The sequence below is a fragment of the Populus trichocarpa genome, chromosome 7 (genome assembly GCF_000002775.5).
Source record: "Populus trichocarpa isolate Nisqually-1 chromosome 7, P.trichocarpa_v4.1, whole genome shotgun sequence".
Lineage (NCBI taxonomy): Eukaryota > Viridiplantae > Streptophyta > Magnoliopsida > Malpighiales > Salicaceae > Populus > Populus trichocarpa.
The window spans coordinates 13,835,531-13,855,529 of record NC_037291.2 but is presented as its reverse complement, the minus strand read 5'-3'; the positions used below and the strand labels follow the sequence as shown (position 1 = coordinate 13,855,529).

Genomic DNA, 19,999 nt, shown 5'->3' with positions numbered 1-19,999 from the left:
GTAACATTAACTAATGGGAGAAACTCATGGGATCTTAAAACCACACAGAAAACTTTTTATTTAATAATAGAACTTTTTATTCAATAATACATGAAAGTGCGAACACATAAAATAAGGGTTTCATTCCCTTATAGTGTCCATCAACATTCTCCAAGTAGTTAAGCATTGACAAAAGGGTATATTTCATATCTGAAATTGCAACTCCCACTGACAACTCTGCCACCTTCTTTCCCGTCACAGCAGCTTGGAAGTTCACCGATTATACCATCGAGGCATTTCTTACAGACAGCACTAGAAAGATCCCGAGTGCACTGGACCAAGCCATATAGCTTGGTTGATTCTCCTAGCTCCATCCCTCCTGTTGCGTACAACTTGGGGGTTGCTTTAGCTTTATTGGCAAGCTGGGTCAAAAGCTCTTTGGTCTTTTCATTGAATGGAACTGGCTCACTTACAGCATTCACGTTCCACATATAGAACTTGTTTCCATTATCAATTTGGCCAAAGAATCCTTTGTTTGAGTACTTCAAAAGACAGTTATCATACCAAATGATGGCCGCTTCATTGTATGGACAGCGCTTTCGAATCTCACTGCCTGCCTCAACAACACAGGTCTTGCAATCTGAGGTTGAGGCGTCACCTCTACAGAGAGCGAGCCCATATGCTTGGACCGGTTTCTGGCCTTTTGAACCCATACCAAAACCTGTACGAGGGGCTTGATAGTAGAGGAAACTAGTAAGCTTGTTTAGGTTGGATTCATATGGGCCATTGGCAGTGAAGTTCTCAGGAGTTGAACAGAAATGGAAAAGTGGGTCAGCTCCAAAACCAGTGTGGACAAGGAGAGAAAAGGCTAAGAGACATAGAAAGGAGGCGAAGTTGGAGAAAGACATGGTTGCTATAACTGATTGATGGGATTAAACTTGGGATAATACTGGGATATATAAAGCAAAAGAAGCATTGACTTGGGTGAGGTTAAGGGGTTGATTCATTTGTTTTATTAGGGATAGAACTTTCTGTTTGAATATGCTATGCTGAAGGAAAGAGGTTTCAACTGTGAGCTTAGGTGATTTGAACAGTTGATGAATGTAAAGCTAGATCAGTTTCATTTGATAAAGCTAGCTAACACAAGTGGTTAAGAGCTGGAATAGGATATAAGGAAGAAGGTATTCGGTTCAAGCCCAATTCAAAAATGGTGCAACTTTTCAAGGAAACAAGATGGATTCTCGTTATCTAAACACTGAGATGACCTGATGCGAACAGTGCAAGTAATGAGCTAACTACTTGTAAAATATATATAAAAAAATGAAAATAAAAAAGAAGGAAGAGATTCATTTGATGATGATCAACTCGGAGAGAAGAGTGGAGAAGTAACAGAAAGTAACTGTTTATTATAAAAATATATGCATAGATTGATTGAGCATCCTTACTGTGAAATATTTTATATTTTCAAGGGAACTCTGCAATATTTATTTTTGAATTAAAATTTAAAATATTTTTGACTTGTCACGTGCTGCTGCTTCCGATATATTTATGGACCAAATAAATAGATTTTTATATATAATAAAGCTCATGAAGAAGCTTGGATGTATTAGATTTCAGATTATAAAGCTTGACGAAAACAACAATAACATAAGATTCGATTAATGAATCTACATGCTGTTTTGATTTAGTAAACAACTTTGCAAGTCATCAGACCATTGAACCTCCCAAAATTAGGTTTAAAAGATTTTTTTTTTTGTTTATTGTAATTAATTTGTTTTAGTTAATTTTGGATTTTAATTAGTTTTTTCTACTTTAGATTTAGACTCTTTGATTAGGTTGGTTTTAGAACTTTTATATAAATAGTTAGAGTTTTTTTCTTCAATTCATACTATTATTTAGAATTTTATAAAATATCAAAGATGATCTTTTATAATTTCTCTATAGTGTTAAGCTGGAACTTTAAAGTTTGTTAAATTTAGTTTTTATCTTCGATATATATTGCATCAATTTTCACTATCAAAAAATTGATAAATATAAACAGAAATACTGAAGGAATATTTTTATTGGTAAATTTTCGATTGATTTTACCGACGGACATATTCCCTCGGTATATACTAAGGAAATTACAGTGGGAAAAATAATAATTAAAACAAAGCAAAAAAAATAATGACGTGTCATTTATACCAACGGAATAAAGTTTGTCGGTAAAATCCGTTGGTACAATCATTGGTAAACTATGAACACTGTTTATTATGTCAAATACAAAGGGAATCACCAACGGAAAATTCCGTCGATATTTTTCAGAGAGCTCTGGAACTATTCACTTTCCAATTGTACTATTAATTGTTGTTCTTTACATACAAAATTACCGAAGGATTGAAAAGTTGTCGGTGTTATTTGGCGGTTTTCTAAAAAAATTTGATTAAATTAAAATTTTAAATTAAATATTACAGACGGAATCACTGACGGATTGAAAAGTCATCGGTGATATTAGGCAGTTTCGGAAAACTTTTTATTAAATTAAAAATTTTAATTAAATGTTATAGACGGAATCATCAACGGAATGATTAAAAATATTAATATTTAATTATTCGTCGGTAAAACCGTCAGTAAAATGCCCCAATAAAAAGCCTAGAATCTCTAATTTCACAACAGATGGGGCTCATTTCTTCTTCTTTTTCTTCTTCTTTCTTATATGTAAAAAATATCAATATCTATTTCTTTCTCTTCTCTTCTCTTCTCTTCTCTTCTCTTCTCCTCCATGCTCAGGTATGTCTTCTTCTTCGTTCTTCTTTTTTCTTCTTAATTTTTTTTAATTAATATGCTTTACAAAAAAAAAATTATCTTCTTAGCTTCACTTGCAACTACATTAAGGTAAGATTTTTTTCTTCTTCTTTTTTCATGTTTTTTTTCACTATATTTGTTTTTTATTTTATTTTTAATTGTTTTTGTTCTTAATAATTGTAATTAGCATCCATTTTATCGGTCTATTTTATAAAGGTCCCACCACGCCACATGTTTGCAGGTAATCCCCACCACTGCACTAATTATTAAAAAGTAGAAATTTCTTAACCACAAGGGATATAGTTTAACTGCTCGGGTTCTAAATTTATTTTCTAGAGGTCACCAGTTCAAGTTCTACAAACCTCGGGGTCACTAGAGGCTTACATGGTCCTTAACTTCAAGGCCCGTGAGATTAGTCGAAATATGCGCAAGCTGGTCCAAACAACTATGTTAATAAAAAAAACAATTTCTCAACAATATTAGGAGATCAACCTCTCCAAACACTGCCCTCACATTTACACCATTTACCAAGCCCCATCTTTGACCAAACAAATGCATTTATTTTGCTAAACTCTCTAACAAGAGATACAAGTTTTTAGAAATGGTACGATAAGATAATTCTGCAAATCAGTAATTCAAACTCTGATCCAGGCTACATTTTATTTTGAATTAATTTAAATAGCGATTTTGAGTAACCTAATAGATTAATTAATATGTAACTTGGTTAATACGACCACATGCATCAAAACAAATGAATTTACTAAAAATATATTGTTTTAAATAAAAATGATAAACGCCTGTTAGTTTGGTAAATTGACACGATAATATAGTAAAACAAGTTGTTTTTGACCCCAAATTAGGTATGCCAGCTATACTCGAGAATATTCAGAATATGCATCGCTTAAAAAGATCACAAAGTGATTGGATGCATGAATATCAACCTTCGTCTAGAAGACTGACTTAAAGACTTGGGTAGTGGAAATCAACTGGTTACTTTTCAGCTCCTTGTATTGTAAATTCTAGCTAAAACCCACTTGCCACATGATAATGGCGGCAGCTGCCAACTTATGGCTGGTCAATTACTATGCTGGCCGCAGTTTCTGACAGAGCAGGTCCAATCTTATTGTTTTTGCATGCATGAATTATCACTAATTATGTGGATCATCGCTTAATAGTTGGTACTTAACTATTTTAAAATTGCCCACAGTCTCATATAAGCACAATTCATGTGTCCAACCATCCTGCTTGGACCGATCGGATAGATGCCAGCACAATCAAATAGTTTGAAGATAATAATGAGAAATGTAATTTAATTGGTTAGTTTCTGAATTTATTTTTTAAAGATTATTAGTTTGAGTTTTATAAACTTCAGGATCACTGAAGATTTAAATGATTGTTACTTTTAGAGCATATAGAATTAGTCAACGTACGTATAAATTGATCCAAATATTTATATTAATAAAAAAAATTAGTATAAAGATAGCTCAATGACTTTATATGTGCTGTTAGGCCTAAAGATTAAGGAATAAGACTACATTAACTCTTCACTTTGAATTTAAGGATGTTGAACTTGATTTCACACATCTTTATGCATTTTTTTTTAACAATTTAACTTGAATCAATGATGTTGTTTTCATCAAAATTAACGTCATCAATTACTATTGTTTTTTGATGTACAATGTTATTTGGATTGATAATTTGATTAAGAAATAAGAATAGTACAAGGGTGACATGGAGAATAATCAAAGTATAAAGGGTTAGATATGAGTTTTACTTTTTTTATTATTAATATTGATATTCGAACCATCTTGTGCATATCTTAACTAATTTCATGGATCCTGAAATTAACGACCATATAAATTTTAAGTGGCCCTGAGATTTATAAGAGTCGAATTGATAACTTTTAAAAAAAATTCTAGAACTTAACTAGTTAAAATATACCTTTCATAATTAGATATACAAGCTTTACTTCTTTGTCGAGAATTGGTAAAATGTTCATAGTAAGGTAATAAATCAGTGTTATGCACTGTATCAACCATGAAGTGCAAAGTGCCAAATAAATGTGCAAGTAGTGCAAGTGGTAGTGCAGTGCTCTGAATCCTAGCTTTGAGGGTTGACTCGCTAACTGGATACCTGAACTAGGCTAGGTTTCTTTCCAAAATTAAGCATAGTAAAAACTGGTTGATACAGTGAGTTAACGTGTGATTAAAAAAATGACATCTAACTGTTTTTTTAAAAAAATAATATTCAAAACAACAACATTAAAAAAAATATATGCTTAATTTTCTAACTTTATTTGTCAACAAAATATATTCTATTACATATTCCATTGGAAATGCTCCTTAATTGTTAATAGAATATTTAGTCAGAAATTTTCTATCGCCTATATTGTCGAAATGTGAGCAATCATTTCTGATAAAAACATCAACAAAATATTCTGATGGAAGATTTCATTAGTGTTTTTATCAGAAATTTCAAAACTTTTTATAACTTTCTAATAAAATGGACCTAATATTTTTTAAAAAAACACCAACAAAATTAAGAAATAGGAGTGCACGACACAAAAAGCAAGAAAAATGGCCCAGGCTTGAAACAGACCTAACTGGTCTGGGCTGTTTAAGCCCACATATCTAAATCTTTTTGTATTGGATCCAATTGGTTTTTTTCTTTTTATCTTATTTTGGCCCGTATATATATATATAATTGGGTCCAATTGGTTTTTTTTAAGCTCATATATATATATATAATTTATTTTTAAACTTGAATTAAATAAAAAATCAAGTTGACTGTTAATATATGTATAATAATAATGTTAAATAATAATTATGATCTAAAAAACAATGTTCTAACCCGTGAGAATATCTCAAAGGCATGAAGTGAATTAATCAAACAATACAAGAGAACTTTATTAAGACTTAAAATCAAACAAACACTTGAATTATTCAAGATTAAATTTCATGTGTTCTTAGCTAGTTAGCTAGAACACTTATTTCTAGTGTTTCTTTCATATTGATCATTAAACCCTTAGAACAGCACAAGAGCTTAAGCTTTAACAAATGGATAAATCTCATATCTAACCGTACAACTCCCACCAGTAACCCTACCCCCTTCTTTTCCACCAGCAAAACCTTGAAGCTCACTTATAGCACCATCAAGACACTTCTTACAATCAGCACTAGAGAGATCCCTTGTGCATTGAGCCATTCCGTAAAGTTTCTTCGATCCCCCAAGGCCCAACTCTCCAGCGGCATACATTTTCCTTGCGATATAAGCCTTGTTTGCCAGTTGCGTCAACAAGTCCTTTGTCTTCTGATTAAATACCACTGGATTGCTCACATTTCGCACGTTATACAAGTAGATCTTGTTTTGGCTGTCAATCTGGCCAAAGAAGTCCTTGTTTGAATACTTCAGTAGACAGTTATCGTAAGCTATGAATCCACTTTTACCGTATGGGCAGCGCTTGCGGATCTCCCTGGTTGCATCAGCAACACAGGCACTGCAGTCTGGGGATGAGACATCTCCTCTGCAAAGAACGAGCCCATATGGTCGGTCTAGGTTTTTCTGACCTAAAGAACCAAGGGCAAAGCCTTCCTTAGCTGGTGCAAGTTGGTAGAAAGAACTCATTAGAACGTCCAAGCTTGTTTTATAAGATCCATAGTTAGCAGTTGATTTCTCGTTGCCTGAACAGCTACTATATAGAGGGTCAACTCCAAGAACATTTTGGAGAAGTAGAGAGAGAGTTAGAAGGTAGAGAAAGGAGGTGAATCTGGAGGAAGACATTGTCTGAACTACTTAATCTATATATCAGAGAGCTGGAATAGTTGGGTTTGATGAGGTTGGGAGGATATGATAGCTTGTATTTATAGTGGTAATCTCCATGTTAATTAAGGATTAATTAAAGGCTGGGAGGATATTGCATGAACTTGTCTAATTTTGAATTTGCCAGCTGCTCAAGTTGACAAGAATTGTTCAAGGATATTATGGGAGGATTGCGGAACTTGTATAGTTAATCAAGAAAGAAACAATCTCAGGAAGATAATTAATTAAGAAAATGTCAATAAACCAGAAGGATTGTTTTATTTTATTTTAATTTTTTGTATGCCGCACGCAAAGGTGAGTAAATTAAGCACAAATTAACAGGTGCTCCTAGTCAATATCTATATATACACTGACTTTATGTTTAACGCTTCGATCTTAACATAATTGTTTCTTGAATATTAAACAGATTTTTAGCCCTGCAAGCTTCCAAGAAACAATAAATTAATTTCTTTTAGAGCTTGTAAATGGATGAAACAAGTAATTTGACCAAGACAAGTAATTAAAAATCAAGATTAGTTTTTATATAACCTCCTAGAGCTGGAGTTGGCCTTGCAAAATGTTTCTAGATATTCATTTAATCAGCAATTAAGCAAGACAATGCAAAGAGTTTCCTATAAAAACTATAAGAATGTGTTTATCAAAATCAATACCACAAAGATATCTTCTTCTTCTGTATAATAATAAGAAAATAGTCGTTTAGAAGATCCCCTAAAAAGTGGAATGAATTGCGTTACAAATGAGATAAGATGAGATAAGAGGTAAAAAAAAAACATATAATAGGAAAGAGCAACCAAATAAATAATGTGTATTTTTTCATATTTGAATACCGTTTATACTACGAATGAGATCGTTATCAATATAACTAAAATTATATTAACTATATTTTAGCTAAACCGATATTCTATACATGTTCGAGGAGAGCTAGAATTTAAAATTTTAATATAAATACATTTTATTAAAAACTATATCATTTTTTATAAGTTAAACACTCAATATTATACCAAGAAAAAAGAGAGATTCCAAGCCCAAGTCTAAAATCTATATTTCACTAAAGAACGCCATTAATAACAAATCAATAAATTCAGAGTCTATGTGATGAACCCACTACTCCCATCATTGTAAGAATTTTATCCATAATTACCAATATACTAGAATAATGTAATAACAAGTCATTTAGGGTGTTTCAGAATATAATAATGGTTGTTTTTTAAAGTGTTTTTCACTTGAAAATACATTAAGATAAGATTTTTTATTTTTAAAAATTATTTTTGATATCAGCATATTAAAATGATCGGGAAATATCAAAAAAAAATTAATTTAAAATAAAAAAAATTTCAAATAAAATTAAAACATAAAAAAAAACAGGGTGGAAGTCTTCCGCTCACAGAATGGATAAATGAATTGATCTTGATCCTGTAATAATACGACCAGGAAGATATCTAATGTTATTAAATTCATGGGGTTTGTAACCAAATCTCGTTTTAAGTGTCTTTTCAGTCAAATTACGTTGTTTAGATTTGATTGTAAGCGAAGAACCACAAGAAAGCATTGTTTATTTTGAATAGAATATCCAAAAAAACTGTGCTGTGCTCTCATGAAAAAGTATTTAACAAATTTGGGAGAAACAGTCATGTTAAGGATATCCATGGGCATGATATGATCACGTCAACTATATATATATATAAACTCACGAATGAAGTATTTAATTAATCGCTAAAACAACATACGATATATTCCTAAAGATTTGCCTCCTCTTTCACCTATTTAGAATTTCGTTTGGGATGATTTTTTAATTCAAATTGTTGCCTGAAAATTATTTTTCACAAATAATTTATGACAGTATAAACTGAAATAATTTCAAGTTACAAGCATGTTTAGTGAAAATAACTCAGATCAATTTTTTTAAAAAAATAATTCATAACATAAATTAAAACTCTCTACTTTTAATTAAATCAAGACTTTAACTCAATTTTGTAATATTTTTTTATTTAAATAAAAAAATAATTCTAACTAAACATATTTATAACCTTTTTTTCTAAATCAAGAAAAAAAATACAATTTAAATCGATTTGCTTGCTTGTTTTGGTATATCTTGTTTTTTTTTTGTCATTATGTCTTGCTTGTTTAACATGATTTTTCTTTTAGTTTTGATTTGATATCTTAAACGTTTTATTATTATTTTGTTTTAATTTAAATTTAGATTTCGACAATGTGATGAGCATAATGAATTATTATTTTTGTTTTAATTACTGATGAAAAGTTTTGAATTATCATTTGCTTTTATTAGTTTTGAATAATATAATATTTTAAAAAATTATAAAATACTATGTATTTTTAAATAACTTATTTTTTTAATATGTTTATTCTGAAACTTAGAATAAGTGAGATATCCTTTCAACACCGCTCGGGTCGTTGCACCTATCTCATTAACAAAACTTTAAAATAATCAAATACAATGTTACAAAACTTTAAAACAATCAAATACAAAGTTTCTAGTCCCTAGTCTTTTTTGTATAATCAATTCCATGATCAATAAAGAAAAAAAAAAAAAAGGGAACATTGATTGAAGATTGACTGGTCCAATTCCATGGACAATTCAATACGCGGGGTGATGCCATGGAAGAAAACACATAAATAGTTGCCATCACTACCTTAGTTGACCAGCATGCTGATCATATCTAGTTGTCTTCACGGCATAATAAGCAGGCTAATGCCATAGACAATCCAGCCTTCCCCTTCCCGTAACTCATGGAAGCTTTAAAATATTCCCAGAGCACTACTACTATTCATGTATTTCCTTGTCTTGTAGGATCATGCTTGGATTAGGTGCACCTCAAAGGAAAGCCATCCCTTCTTTCACATGGACGCCACTAACCACTCCATGGATTATTTGACTTCTTGGCCTCACTTGGAATCTGTCTCCTGCTTCCATCTATGTCTTTACGAGTGCATAAATAATTTGCCAAGCATGATAATTTCGTAGGAATTACATTAGCTGATTTCCCTCAACTTCCATATGGTTGAAACATGTTCGACTTATTCAACAAGCTAGGTTTTGGCTTGCGAGGCTTTCCTTTACCTGCAAGCTGAACGTTCTAAGATCAGTACCAAAAGTTTTAGTTTGTCTGCAGAATTATCTCAAATTCCCCCTGATTTATAACACATGATGCATTTAACAAGCTGTTGATTTCCCAGTTGGTTCAAGCAATTAGCATGTTTTGATATGATCATTAAAGTACACCAAGTCAAATGAGAGGAAAGCTGCATCTAAACTTCTAGCAGATCATGGTGAGCACAACAATCTACCTCTTCTAGGGTGAGAAACAATATCATAAGATATATACTAAACAACCTGTCATAACATTGCCATAACAGTTGAACCAAATCCAACTTGGAAACCATTAATTGATAGTATTATCTTCATGCCAGCAAGTATCCTCTTTTGTCACTTGTGTCTCTATAAAAGGAATCCCTATTGAAGCCAAACACTCAGAGACTTTTCTCTGTGAGAAACACTCTACATTGTATCTGTTTCATAGCCACATTATTATTGCAATGGTTGAGAACATTCACCAGCTTGGCCCTTGTGGCCATGATGCTAAGATTGGCCATGGCTGCTGTCGCACGTCCCCACACATCGATGACGATTTTCATTCGTTTGCTTGATTTGATCTTGAGAGTCGCCACCTAATATTTGATTGAAGATTACTAGAAAACCTAAATGTACTAGTCGTTGTCAGAGATTCGAAGTTAAAGAACTGGTTGTGGCTAGGGAAGGTATTAGTACCTCTAGTGCACCCTAGCTAAGGTAAGCTGCTTCGTGCTTTGATATAATTTTAAAAAATTAAAATATTAATCAAATTCTTAAAACTTTAATAAATCAGCTATTAAATTCTAAAATATATGCAGAAACATGTTCTTGCATTTTCATGAGAAATACAACATGATTTTATTTGTCCTTTAGATATTTAACCATATACAAATTAAAACATTTAATTCTTTTTTCTTTTCCTTTTGATTTTATAATTCAAAAATATACATAAAAGAAAGTACAATCACACACACATCCATTCTCATCATGTTTTTCTCACACCCACATTTACACGTTCCAAATCACCAAAATTCAAAATAAAACAAACAACAATAATCTAAATATAAACAGTAACATTTGAAAATTACAAAAGAACTTCGTTAACAGTGCTAGAGAATTCTGGGCAACTTCTATGATTATGGAACAGTTGCGGCGCGTCATCTCCATGCGCCACTGACACAGGCGGCGCGTGGGTTCACCCGCCGCCGCAGGCAGAACCTGTGAACGGGTGGATCTGGCTCAACTTCTTCTCCTCTTCCCTTTCCTGCCAGTGGTGAATCTCACATTCACCTACAAAGCAACCAAAAACAAGTAGTAGATTTCACTTTTGTTCTTCTTTCTCTCCAGATCTGTTCTTGGTCTCCTTTCTTTTTTAGATCTGTTTCACTGGAGATGTTTTTTGGTTGGGGAAGAGCTGAGGAACGGTTGGCCGAGGAAGGGAGCTGATCTGTTGTGGCCAGGCGAGGCTAGTTGAAGGAGAAAAAGAGGTTGTTGGACGCTTATGTTCGGCCGTCGCTGGGGGTCGAATAGAGGAGAGACCTGGCGATGGAGATGAGAGAGTGAGGGGATTCTGTTTTGTCAAAGAGAAGGGGGGAGCGACGACTTCTCTTTGGTCTTGGTCGGATGCTCTAAGTCGGCCGAGGCAGGGGAAGATGGGGACGGGTGTGGAGGCAGTAAAAGGGAGTTGCAGTCGGGGGGAAGGAGGGGAGAGTGTCGGCTAGTGTGTGAGAGGGAGAAAATGGGGGCTCTCTAGCACAAGGACTGTTTTTTTTTTTTGGGTAGAAGGCGGCTATGGTTGGCCAGGAGAGGGAAATGGGGGAGCAGACTGCAATGGCAGAGAGGGGCTCGAAGCTTTTGCTCTCTAGTTCTAAGAGAGAAAACCAAAGGAAAAGGGGGGTGGCCCCTTTCCAAGTGACGAAAGAAAAGGTTGGGTTTTTAGGGTTCCTTCTAGCTTTTTTTTTTCAAAATTTTTCTCCGCCACTATACCTCTAAATCCCCCCTTTCACTGTAGACTGATATTTATAGGAGAAGTGTGGCTTGGCCACAATCACATTAGTCCCTCAACTCTTTTTTTTATATATTTTGAATTTATTTTAAAAAGAAAAAATACCAACGTCGACTCAATAAGAAAAATCAGTGATCGTAAAATTAACACATTAAAAGTTGAACGCGTTCGAAATATCTTTGAAAATTTAAATTCTTCTGAGATGACGTTGAAAATGTTAAAAACGATGCAAATATAATCAACATATATGTTTATTTATATTACAATGCATATTAAATATTATTTCACTCGTCTAGAAAATATAGAACTAAAAGAAATATCAGATGAAATACCCGAAAATTATATTGAGGATCATTAGGAGAACCTACAATAAATATATGGAATATACTAAAAAACAACCCAAAACAACACAAATAAGAGATTCCAATGCATAAAATAAAACTAGGTTTAGTCTCCTACGTTTAGGGACAAAAACAACAATTTTCCAAAAACAGGGACCAAAACATAATTTTATCAAAATTAGAGGACCAAACTATAAATACATAACCATACTGAAATTTAACCCATAAACCATCCTCAATTATTTCTAGAAATGGACCAGGGACCTAACTATAATTATTTTAAATGTTCAGGGACTAAAATGTAGATTCCTAAAATTGAGGGACCCGACTGAAAATATTCCAAATCAACTATCAAACTGAGATTCATCATCCATAATCTCATAATAATACTGCCCGGAATCCTAAAATACATTTAGGGGTCAAATTATATTTTTTCAAAGTTTAGGGACTAAACTGTAATTTTCATAAATCAATGACCAAAATAAAATTTCATCTTCAACCTCAAGACCATCCAATCCAGATTTTCCAGCAAAGTTAAAATGAATTTCTTAACCCATAACAAAACAATTAAACAATTCAATTCACAAATCCTTATTTCTAACAATATACTCAAAATCAATCACTTAAACATTAAACTCATAATAATCATGAATCAATCTTAACAACATAAAATTCCAATCTTTATAACCCTAATCTCTTCTTTTATCCTTCCATAAATAAACCATAATAAAGAATAACTTGAGAGGGAACCATTTACTTGTTACTTTCACCTTTCTTAAATCTAAAACTCAAGATCAAAAACTGAAATTCTTGGTTTGATGAGAAGAGGGTCATAGCAACCACGAGGATTATAAAAGACAAAAACAATTCTCCTGCAACGTTTCCTTATATATCTAAGTTAACTTAGGTTGGAGTTGGGCTGACTTGAACTTGGGTTTGGGCTAAAAGCTTGGGTCTTATATTTACTATGTTAATAATGAATGTATCTAATAATTCTAATGATTTATTATTAATTCCTTGGATGTCTTTATATTAATCACTCAAAAATGTTTTTGTACTTTAGCTTGCTTGAAAAATCATCAAATTTAATATTTTTATGTACTTTTTAATGATTTTAATATGTTGATATTAAAAATAAAAAATTTAAATAAAAAAATATTATTTTAATATATTTATATTGAAAAGAACTTTTACAAAAATACAATGCACCAAATTACAATAACTTGAACTAATGATTTGAAGTCCAAAGAACAGTTATCTTCTGGAGCTAAAATACAATTCTGAATTTTACTCTAATTTTCCTAAGTGAGCTTTGAAAATTTTCCCTTCTTGATTAAGAGGTATTTGCGAGTAACATTTCTAATGGCAAGCCTTTTAAGTGCTTTCTTTTGAAAAATATGCTAAAAGTCGTGATTTAAAAGAGAAATTTCTATGTGATAAACAAGGTGAGTAGAGTTAGTATTTCTGATATTAATACATTCATAAAAAAGAAGCACTTGCTAGTTGGTGTTTCAGATCATTAGGATCGTGGTCAGAAACCTTGAATGGCCTTTACTTTTATAAAAAAAAAAAAAAACAGGTAAGGTGTTCTTGGACCAACTTAATTATATGGATTAAGACTTTTTTTTTTAATTATAGCTAGGTTGAATTACAGGTAGACCACCCATAAATGAAGTTGTGTATTTATGAATTTTTATTTTTTTGGTGACCTTGTTTTAAATTATACATCGAAATAATAATTGAGAGAGTAAACTCACTTATCATGAAATGAGCCTACATTTTTATTTTTATTTTAAATAATTATATATCTTCAAATATTTTCTTCCCGAATTGCCCTCAAGACATGGCTGGGTTTGGGTTGTAGGAATAAGATTATTTCAACTTGAGATGACCAAATTAGAGTTTTAATATTGGGTTTTTAGTGAGGAAATATTTATGTCTAATTAATTTTATTAACAAAAATTAGCGAAAATAAAAATTATGATTCTCAGGCTTTAAACTTACAAAACAATAATTTTTAAAACTAATTTTGGAAGACTCAATGATATGATAACTTGTAAAATCATTTCCTATATGAAAACTGCATGTAAATACTCCAAGAAAGATTTAAATCCAAATCCAATAACCGAATCTTCTGTTATCGTTGTTTTCGTCAGGTTTTATAGTCTGAAATCTAACGCATTCAGTGTTCTTCATGAACTTTATTTTATATGTGTGAACATCAAAAATATTTTAAATTTTAACTCTAAAATAAATATGGCAGAGTTCCCTTCGAAATATAGAATATTTCACAGTAAGGATGTTCAATCAATCTGTGCATATATTTTTATAATAAGCAGTTACTTTCTATTACTTCTCCACTCATCTCTCAGAGTTGATCATTATCAAATGAATCTTTTTCTTCTTGTTTATTTTAATGTTTTATATTTTACTAGCAGTCGGCTCATTACCTGAACTGTTCGCATCAGATCATCTCAGTGTTTAGATCACGAGAATCCATCCTGTTTCCTTGAAAAGTTGCACCATTTTAGAATTAGGCTTGAACCGAATACCTCCCTCATATCCAATTCTAGCTCTTAACCACTTGTGTTGGCTAGCTTTATATCAAATGATACTAATCTAGCTTTACATTCATCAACTGTTCAAATCACCTAAGCTCACAGTCGAGACTTCTTGCCTTCAATATATATAGCAAATTCAAATAGAAAGTTCTATCCCTGATAAAACAAATGAATCAACCCCTTAATTAACCTCTCCTAAGTCAATGCTGCTTTTGCTTTATATATCCCAGTATTATCCTAAGTTTAAGCCCATCAATCAGTTCTAGCAACCATGTCTTTCTCCAACTTCGCCTCCTTTCTATGTCTATTAGCCTTCTCTCTCCTTGTCCACACTGGTTTAATTGGAGCTGACCCACTTTACCATTTCTGTTCAACTCCTGAGAACTTCACCGCCAATGGCCCTTATGAATCCAACCTAAACAAGCTTACTAGTTACCTCTACTATCAAGCCCCTCGTAAAGGATTTGGTCTGTGTTCAAAAGGCCACAAGCCGGACCAAGCATATGGGCTCGCTCTTTGTAGAGGTGACGCCTCAACCTCAGATTGCAAGACCTGTGTTGTTGAGGCAGGCGGTGAGATTCGAAAGCGCTGTCCATACAATAAAGCGGCCATCATTTGGTATGATAACTGTCTTCTGAAGTACTCAAACAATGGATTCTTTGGCCAGATTGATTATAGAAACAAGTTCTATCTGTGGAACGTGAAAGTTGTAAGGGAACCAGTTACATTCAACGGAAAGACCAAAGAGCTTTTGACCCAGCTTGCCAATAAAGTTCAAGCAACCCCCAAGTTGTACGCAACAGGAGTGATGGAGCTAGGAGAATCAACCAAGATATATGGCTTGGTCCAGTGCACTCGGGATCTTTCTAGTGCTGTCTGTAAGAAATGCCTCGATGGTATAATCGGTGAACTTCCAAGCTGCTATGACGGGAAAGAAGGTGGCAGAGTTATCGGTGGGAGTTGCAATTTCAGATATGAAATATACCCTTTTGTCAATGCTTAACTACTTGGAGAATGTTGACGGACATTATAAGGGAATGAAACCCTTATTTTATGTGTTCGCACTTCATGTTTTAGTCACTTTCATGTATTAATATTGAATAAAAAGTTCTCTGTGTGGTTAATTTTAAGATCCCATGAGTTTCTCCCATTAGTTAATGTTACGATTGACAGAAGAGGAATCCATTCTTTTGACTAGCATGATCACAGGATATACAGCTACGAGATGGTATCAACTGATGTTTATCGAATTGAAGTGGAATTGGGCTGATTTTTTGAAGTAGTTTCCAATGAAGGTATTGTCTAAGAAACATTTCAATTAAAAATATTAAGTTGTTAGTTGAAATTTTAAAATATTATTTATATTATTTTCCAACACATCTTTTCAAATGAAAACACCTTTTCAAATGAAAATTATTTGGATTTTAGACTTGTATAATTTCATATTATCTTATGTTTAATTATCAAATAAATAAAAATAATGAGATTCGAACTCGTAACTGCTTAGTCATTAAGGCTCTGATACTATGTTAAAAAATCATTTCAACTCAAAAATTTTAATTGTTAAGTGAGAACCCAATATATAATTTATATTATTTTTCAATAGCTATTAACATGTTTTTTTTTTCAATTTTGAGACCAAAAATATGGCATAATTAGACAATTTAAAAATACAGATTGTAAGGAGTATGAAGTTCAAAAATTCTTTTATAAAATAAGAGCAACAACATCTCGTTTTCAAACCTCAATTCTATCTATTTAACATTAATTAGTCTTAGAAGAATCTTAATATATGCTCGCTCAAAATCTCATATGCTTTTTACAATTCCAGTACGACGCAATGTATAATGAATAAAAAATAGAGTTTTTTTAAAATTTAAAATTAGAGGAACTTTGATTTAATAAGTCTTGAATATCAATGATTCTTAATTACTCTAAGAAATAATATACAAAATTATTTAAATAGCAAGTTAAACTGACCTAATGACGATCTAATTAATGAAAACTCAAATAAAATAAAATTTTTGAAACCTAACTATGAAAGGAATCTAAAAATAATAAAGAGATTTTGCGAACAACAACTTTTGAATTATTTTAACCTAAAATATTGGGCATAAGATCTCAATCTCAAACAACGCACGTAATTCAATGATATGATAGAACTTATATTTGTTTTCATAAAAAAAAAATACTTATTTGGCTTTTCTAGATTTTTATTTATTAAACAACAACTTATAAATCTAAATCTAAATTGAGCATGTGATGTTAATCTCATTAGAAAATAATATAAATTATATCTTATAACCTCATTTAACAGTTTAAACTTTTAATTGAACTGGTTTTTTGATTTGGTATCAGAACCTTGATGACCAATGGTCACGAGTTCAAATCTTATCATCTTCATTTATTCGATAAAAATTAAGTACAAAATAGTATGTGTTTATATAAATTTTATGTTCAAAAGGCTTTTAAGGAGCATGTTAAAGAATAATATAAATAATATCTTGTAACCTCACCTAATAATTTAAATTTTTTAGTTAAATTGTTTTTTATTGGATTTTTTTAATTTATTTTTTGGAAGATAGACATGTCGATGCAGTTTGTTTATGAATATATCTAATAGATATTGCACATCTCAATATTTATACACAAGGAATGATTTAGATAATAGGACGTTCAAATTCTCGAAAATATATCGGTCTATTTTTGTAGGCTAGGGAGCCCTTTCTAACTATCATCCAATATAGTGGTCCATTTTATAAAAGTCTTATTGGGCCGCATGTTTGGAGTTGATTTTCCTCCTTATATGTTTTTATATTTTAAAAATATTTTTAAAAAAATTAAATTTTATTTTAAAAAAAATTAAATTAAATTTTATTTTTTTTATTTTAAATTAATATTTTTTAGTGCTTTTAGATCATTTTAATATACTAATATCAAAAATATTTTTTAAAAAATAAAAAAATATTATTTTAATATATTTTTAAATAAAAAATATTTAAAAAATAATTACAGTACCACTCCCACCGATGAACTAATTATCAAAAAGCAGAACAATCCTGGGAGATTGACCTCTCCAAATACTGCCCTCACATTTACTCCATTTACCAAGCCCCATCTTTGACCAAACAAATTACTTGGGTTAGCATATATTTCTTTTAAAATTAACTCTAACAGCTTTGAGCCAAAATCTCATTCGTATAATGAGATCATATTTATAATTAAAATAGTCCTGGTATGACAAGTTGATTCGGTAAATTAGCAATTCAAACTATGATATAGGCTAGATTTTACTTTAAACTAATTTAAATATTAATTGAATAAATCTGATTAATTTGACAGATTAATATATAATTTAGTTGATCTGATTAAACCTGATCGCGTCAAAACAAATGAATTTACTATAAAAATAATGTTGTTTTAAATAAAAAAATATAAATACATGTTAGCTTTGTGACCCGCAAATTGATTCGATATTCTAGTAATACACGTTATTTTTCAAGATTGATCTCAAATTAGGTATGCCAAAACTATTCCTGAGAATATTCTGAATGTCAAATTTAACACTACGTATTGTCAAAGAATCATCTCAACCTAATAGCTTAAGTTGTTAGGTGAAGTCACAAGATATGATTTATATTATTCTCTAACATACCCCCTCAAGTGAAAGTCTTTGTGCTTGAAACTTGCACAAACTCATATTACTTTGTGCTTGATTTTTTTATCAAATAAATAGGGATGGAGAGATTCGAACTCGTGACCGTTTGATTATCAAGACTCTGATATCATATCAAAGAATTATCTCAACACAAGATTTTTTTTATCAAATAAATAAAAATAAATATGATTTATATTATTCTCTAACACTCCTTACTTAAAAAATCATTAGATGCATGATTGTCAACCTTTAGATGCATGATTGTCAACCTTCATCTAGAAAACTGACTTAAAGACTTGGGTAGTGGAAATATCAACTGTTCCTTTTGCAGCTCCTTGTATTGTAAAATCTAGCTAAAACCCACTTACCACAAGATCACGATAATGGGGGCATCTGCCAACTTATCATGGCTTGGTCTATAAACAAGCTGGCCTCACTTTCTGACAGAGCAGGTCCAATCTTATTGCTCTTGCATGCATGAATTATCACTAATCATGTGGATCATTGCTTAATTGTTGGCACTTAATTATTTTAAAATTGCCCACTCTCTCATATAAGCACAATCTCAAGTGCTCAACCTTCCTGCTTGGATTGATCGGATAGACACCTGCACAATCAAATATCGTGAAGGTATGATCGGATAGACACCTGCACTTAATTAACAATGACTTGATTAATGCTGTTAATTAAGCCTAAAGATTAAGAAATAATACCGCATTAATCCTTCACTTAAGTAGTGCAGTGCTTTTAATAATAGCTTTGAGAGTTGACTCGTTAAGTAGATATCTAAATCAGGTTAGGTTTTTGTATAAAATTAACCAAAAAAATTGGGTGATCCAATGAGTTAGGCGAGACTAGATTAATTTTTTTATTTTTTATTTTTTAAAATAACATCTTTGAATTTTTTTAAAAAAAAATTCAAAGCAATGTCATTATAAAAATAAAAACAGTTAATACTTATTACCTCGCTGACACGTGGGTTAACAGTTCAAGATGTAACTCGAGTCTTGAAGTATTTCATGGATTTAATTGGGTTAAGAGAAAATTGCTCTCTTCTCTTATGTAGATTAAGGTCCAATGGGCTTCTGAATAAATATAGTTTATGGATGATGCTAGAGTAAATTATAATTTAATATCTAGGTTCTTAGGATTTTGTGAGTTGCCACTAGAAAATTAGAAAAAAAAATATGATGCAATATTCTATCAATGTTAAAAAAAAAAACTTATGTCAACAATTATCATTTCGATGATAAAAACATGTCATAGAGGGTCAACACCAAGAATATTTTGGAGAAGTAGGAGGATAGATAACCCTTATTTGGTATTGTGTTCTAGACCAGATGGGTAAAATTATTTAAAAAAATTACTTAATTTTTTTATATTTTTAGATTGTTTGGTTTACTGATATCAAAAATAATTTTATAAAAATAAAAAATAATATTTTAATATATATCTAACTAAACAAACATTTTAAAAATTAACCGTTATTACACTTCTAAACACTTTCTTATTAAAATTCTTTTAAAGTTTGCAATTTCATACAACCAATTTTTCAAGAAAAGTAATTAACGATGCAGATTCTTATCACTTCTAAGAGGATTTGACCTTGTAAGAAGGGATTTTTTTTTTTCAAATGAAGTAAAAGAAAGATTTCCAAGGTAAATAAACAAAAAAAAAACATTATAGCTTTAGAAAAATGGAAATTGGCAAAACATCGTAACAATTTTTTTATTTTTTATTTTTTATTCTTTTGAGTTTTTA

At 31.3% G+C, this 19,999-nt stretch overlaps 3 protein-coding genes across 4 annotated transcripts in view; 1 reads left to right on the top strand and 2 right to left on the bottom strand.

Annotated features, from left to right (window-relative positions):
- LOC127903906 (cysteine-rich repeat secretory protein 38-like) overlaps window positions 1–15,710 on the top strand; it is a 29,987-nt gene extending 14,277 nt beyond the window's left edge. The window contains exon 2 of the mRNA XM_052454435.1: window positions 14,771–15,710. Coding sequence (XP_052310395.1) covers window positions 14,852–15,583 — 732 coding nt within the window. The 5' untranslated portion in view covers window positions 14,771–14,851 and the 3' untranslated portion in view covers window positions 15,584–15,710. The remainder of the gene's footprint in view (window positions 1–14,770) is intronic.
- The window catches only part of LOC18100868 (cysteine-rich repeat secretory protein 38), a 41,005-nt gene that overhangs the window by 7,540 nt on the left and 13,466 nt on the right, over window positions 1–19,999 (bottom strand). The window contains exon 2 of one of the 2 annotated variants that reach the window (XM_052454434.1): window positions 5,645–6,329. The exons of the other annotated variant lie outside the window; for it this stretch is intronic. Coding sequence (XP_052310394.1) covers window positions 5,806–6,329 — 524 coding nt within the window. The 3' untranslated portion in view covers window positions 5,645–5,805. Of the gene's footprint in view, window positions 1–5,644; window positions 6,330–19,999 lie in introns of those variants that run through there. 2 annotated transcript variants of the gene reach the window in all.
- On the bottom strand, window positions 140–920 carry LOC127905537 (cysteine-rich repeat secretory protein 38-like). Its single transcript, XM_052454436.1, has one exon. It carries the CDS (start codon window positions 885–887, stop codon window positions 159–161), a length of 729 nt encoding a protein of 242 aa, XP_052310396.1. The 5' UTR covers window positions 888–920; the 3' UTR covers window positions 140–158.

Bases quoted from the DNA above. Each gene is read 5' to 3' on its own strand.
- LOC127905537 (XM_052454436.1), bottom strand. From the start codon at position 887: ATGTCTTTCTCCAACTTCGCCTCCTTTCTATGTCTCTTAGCCTTTTCT.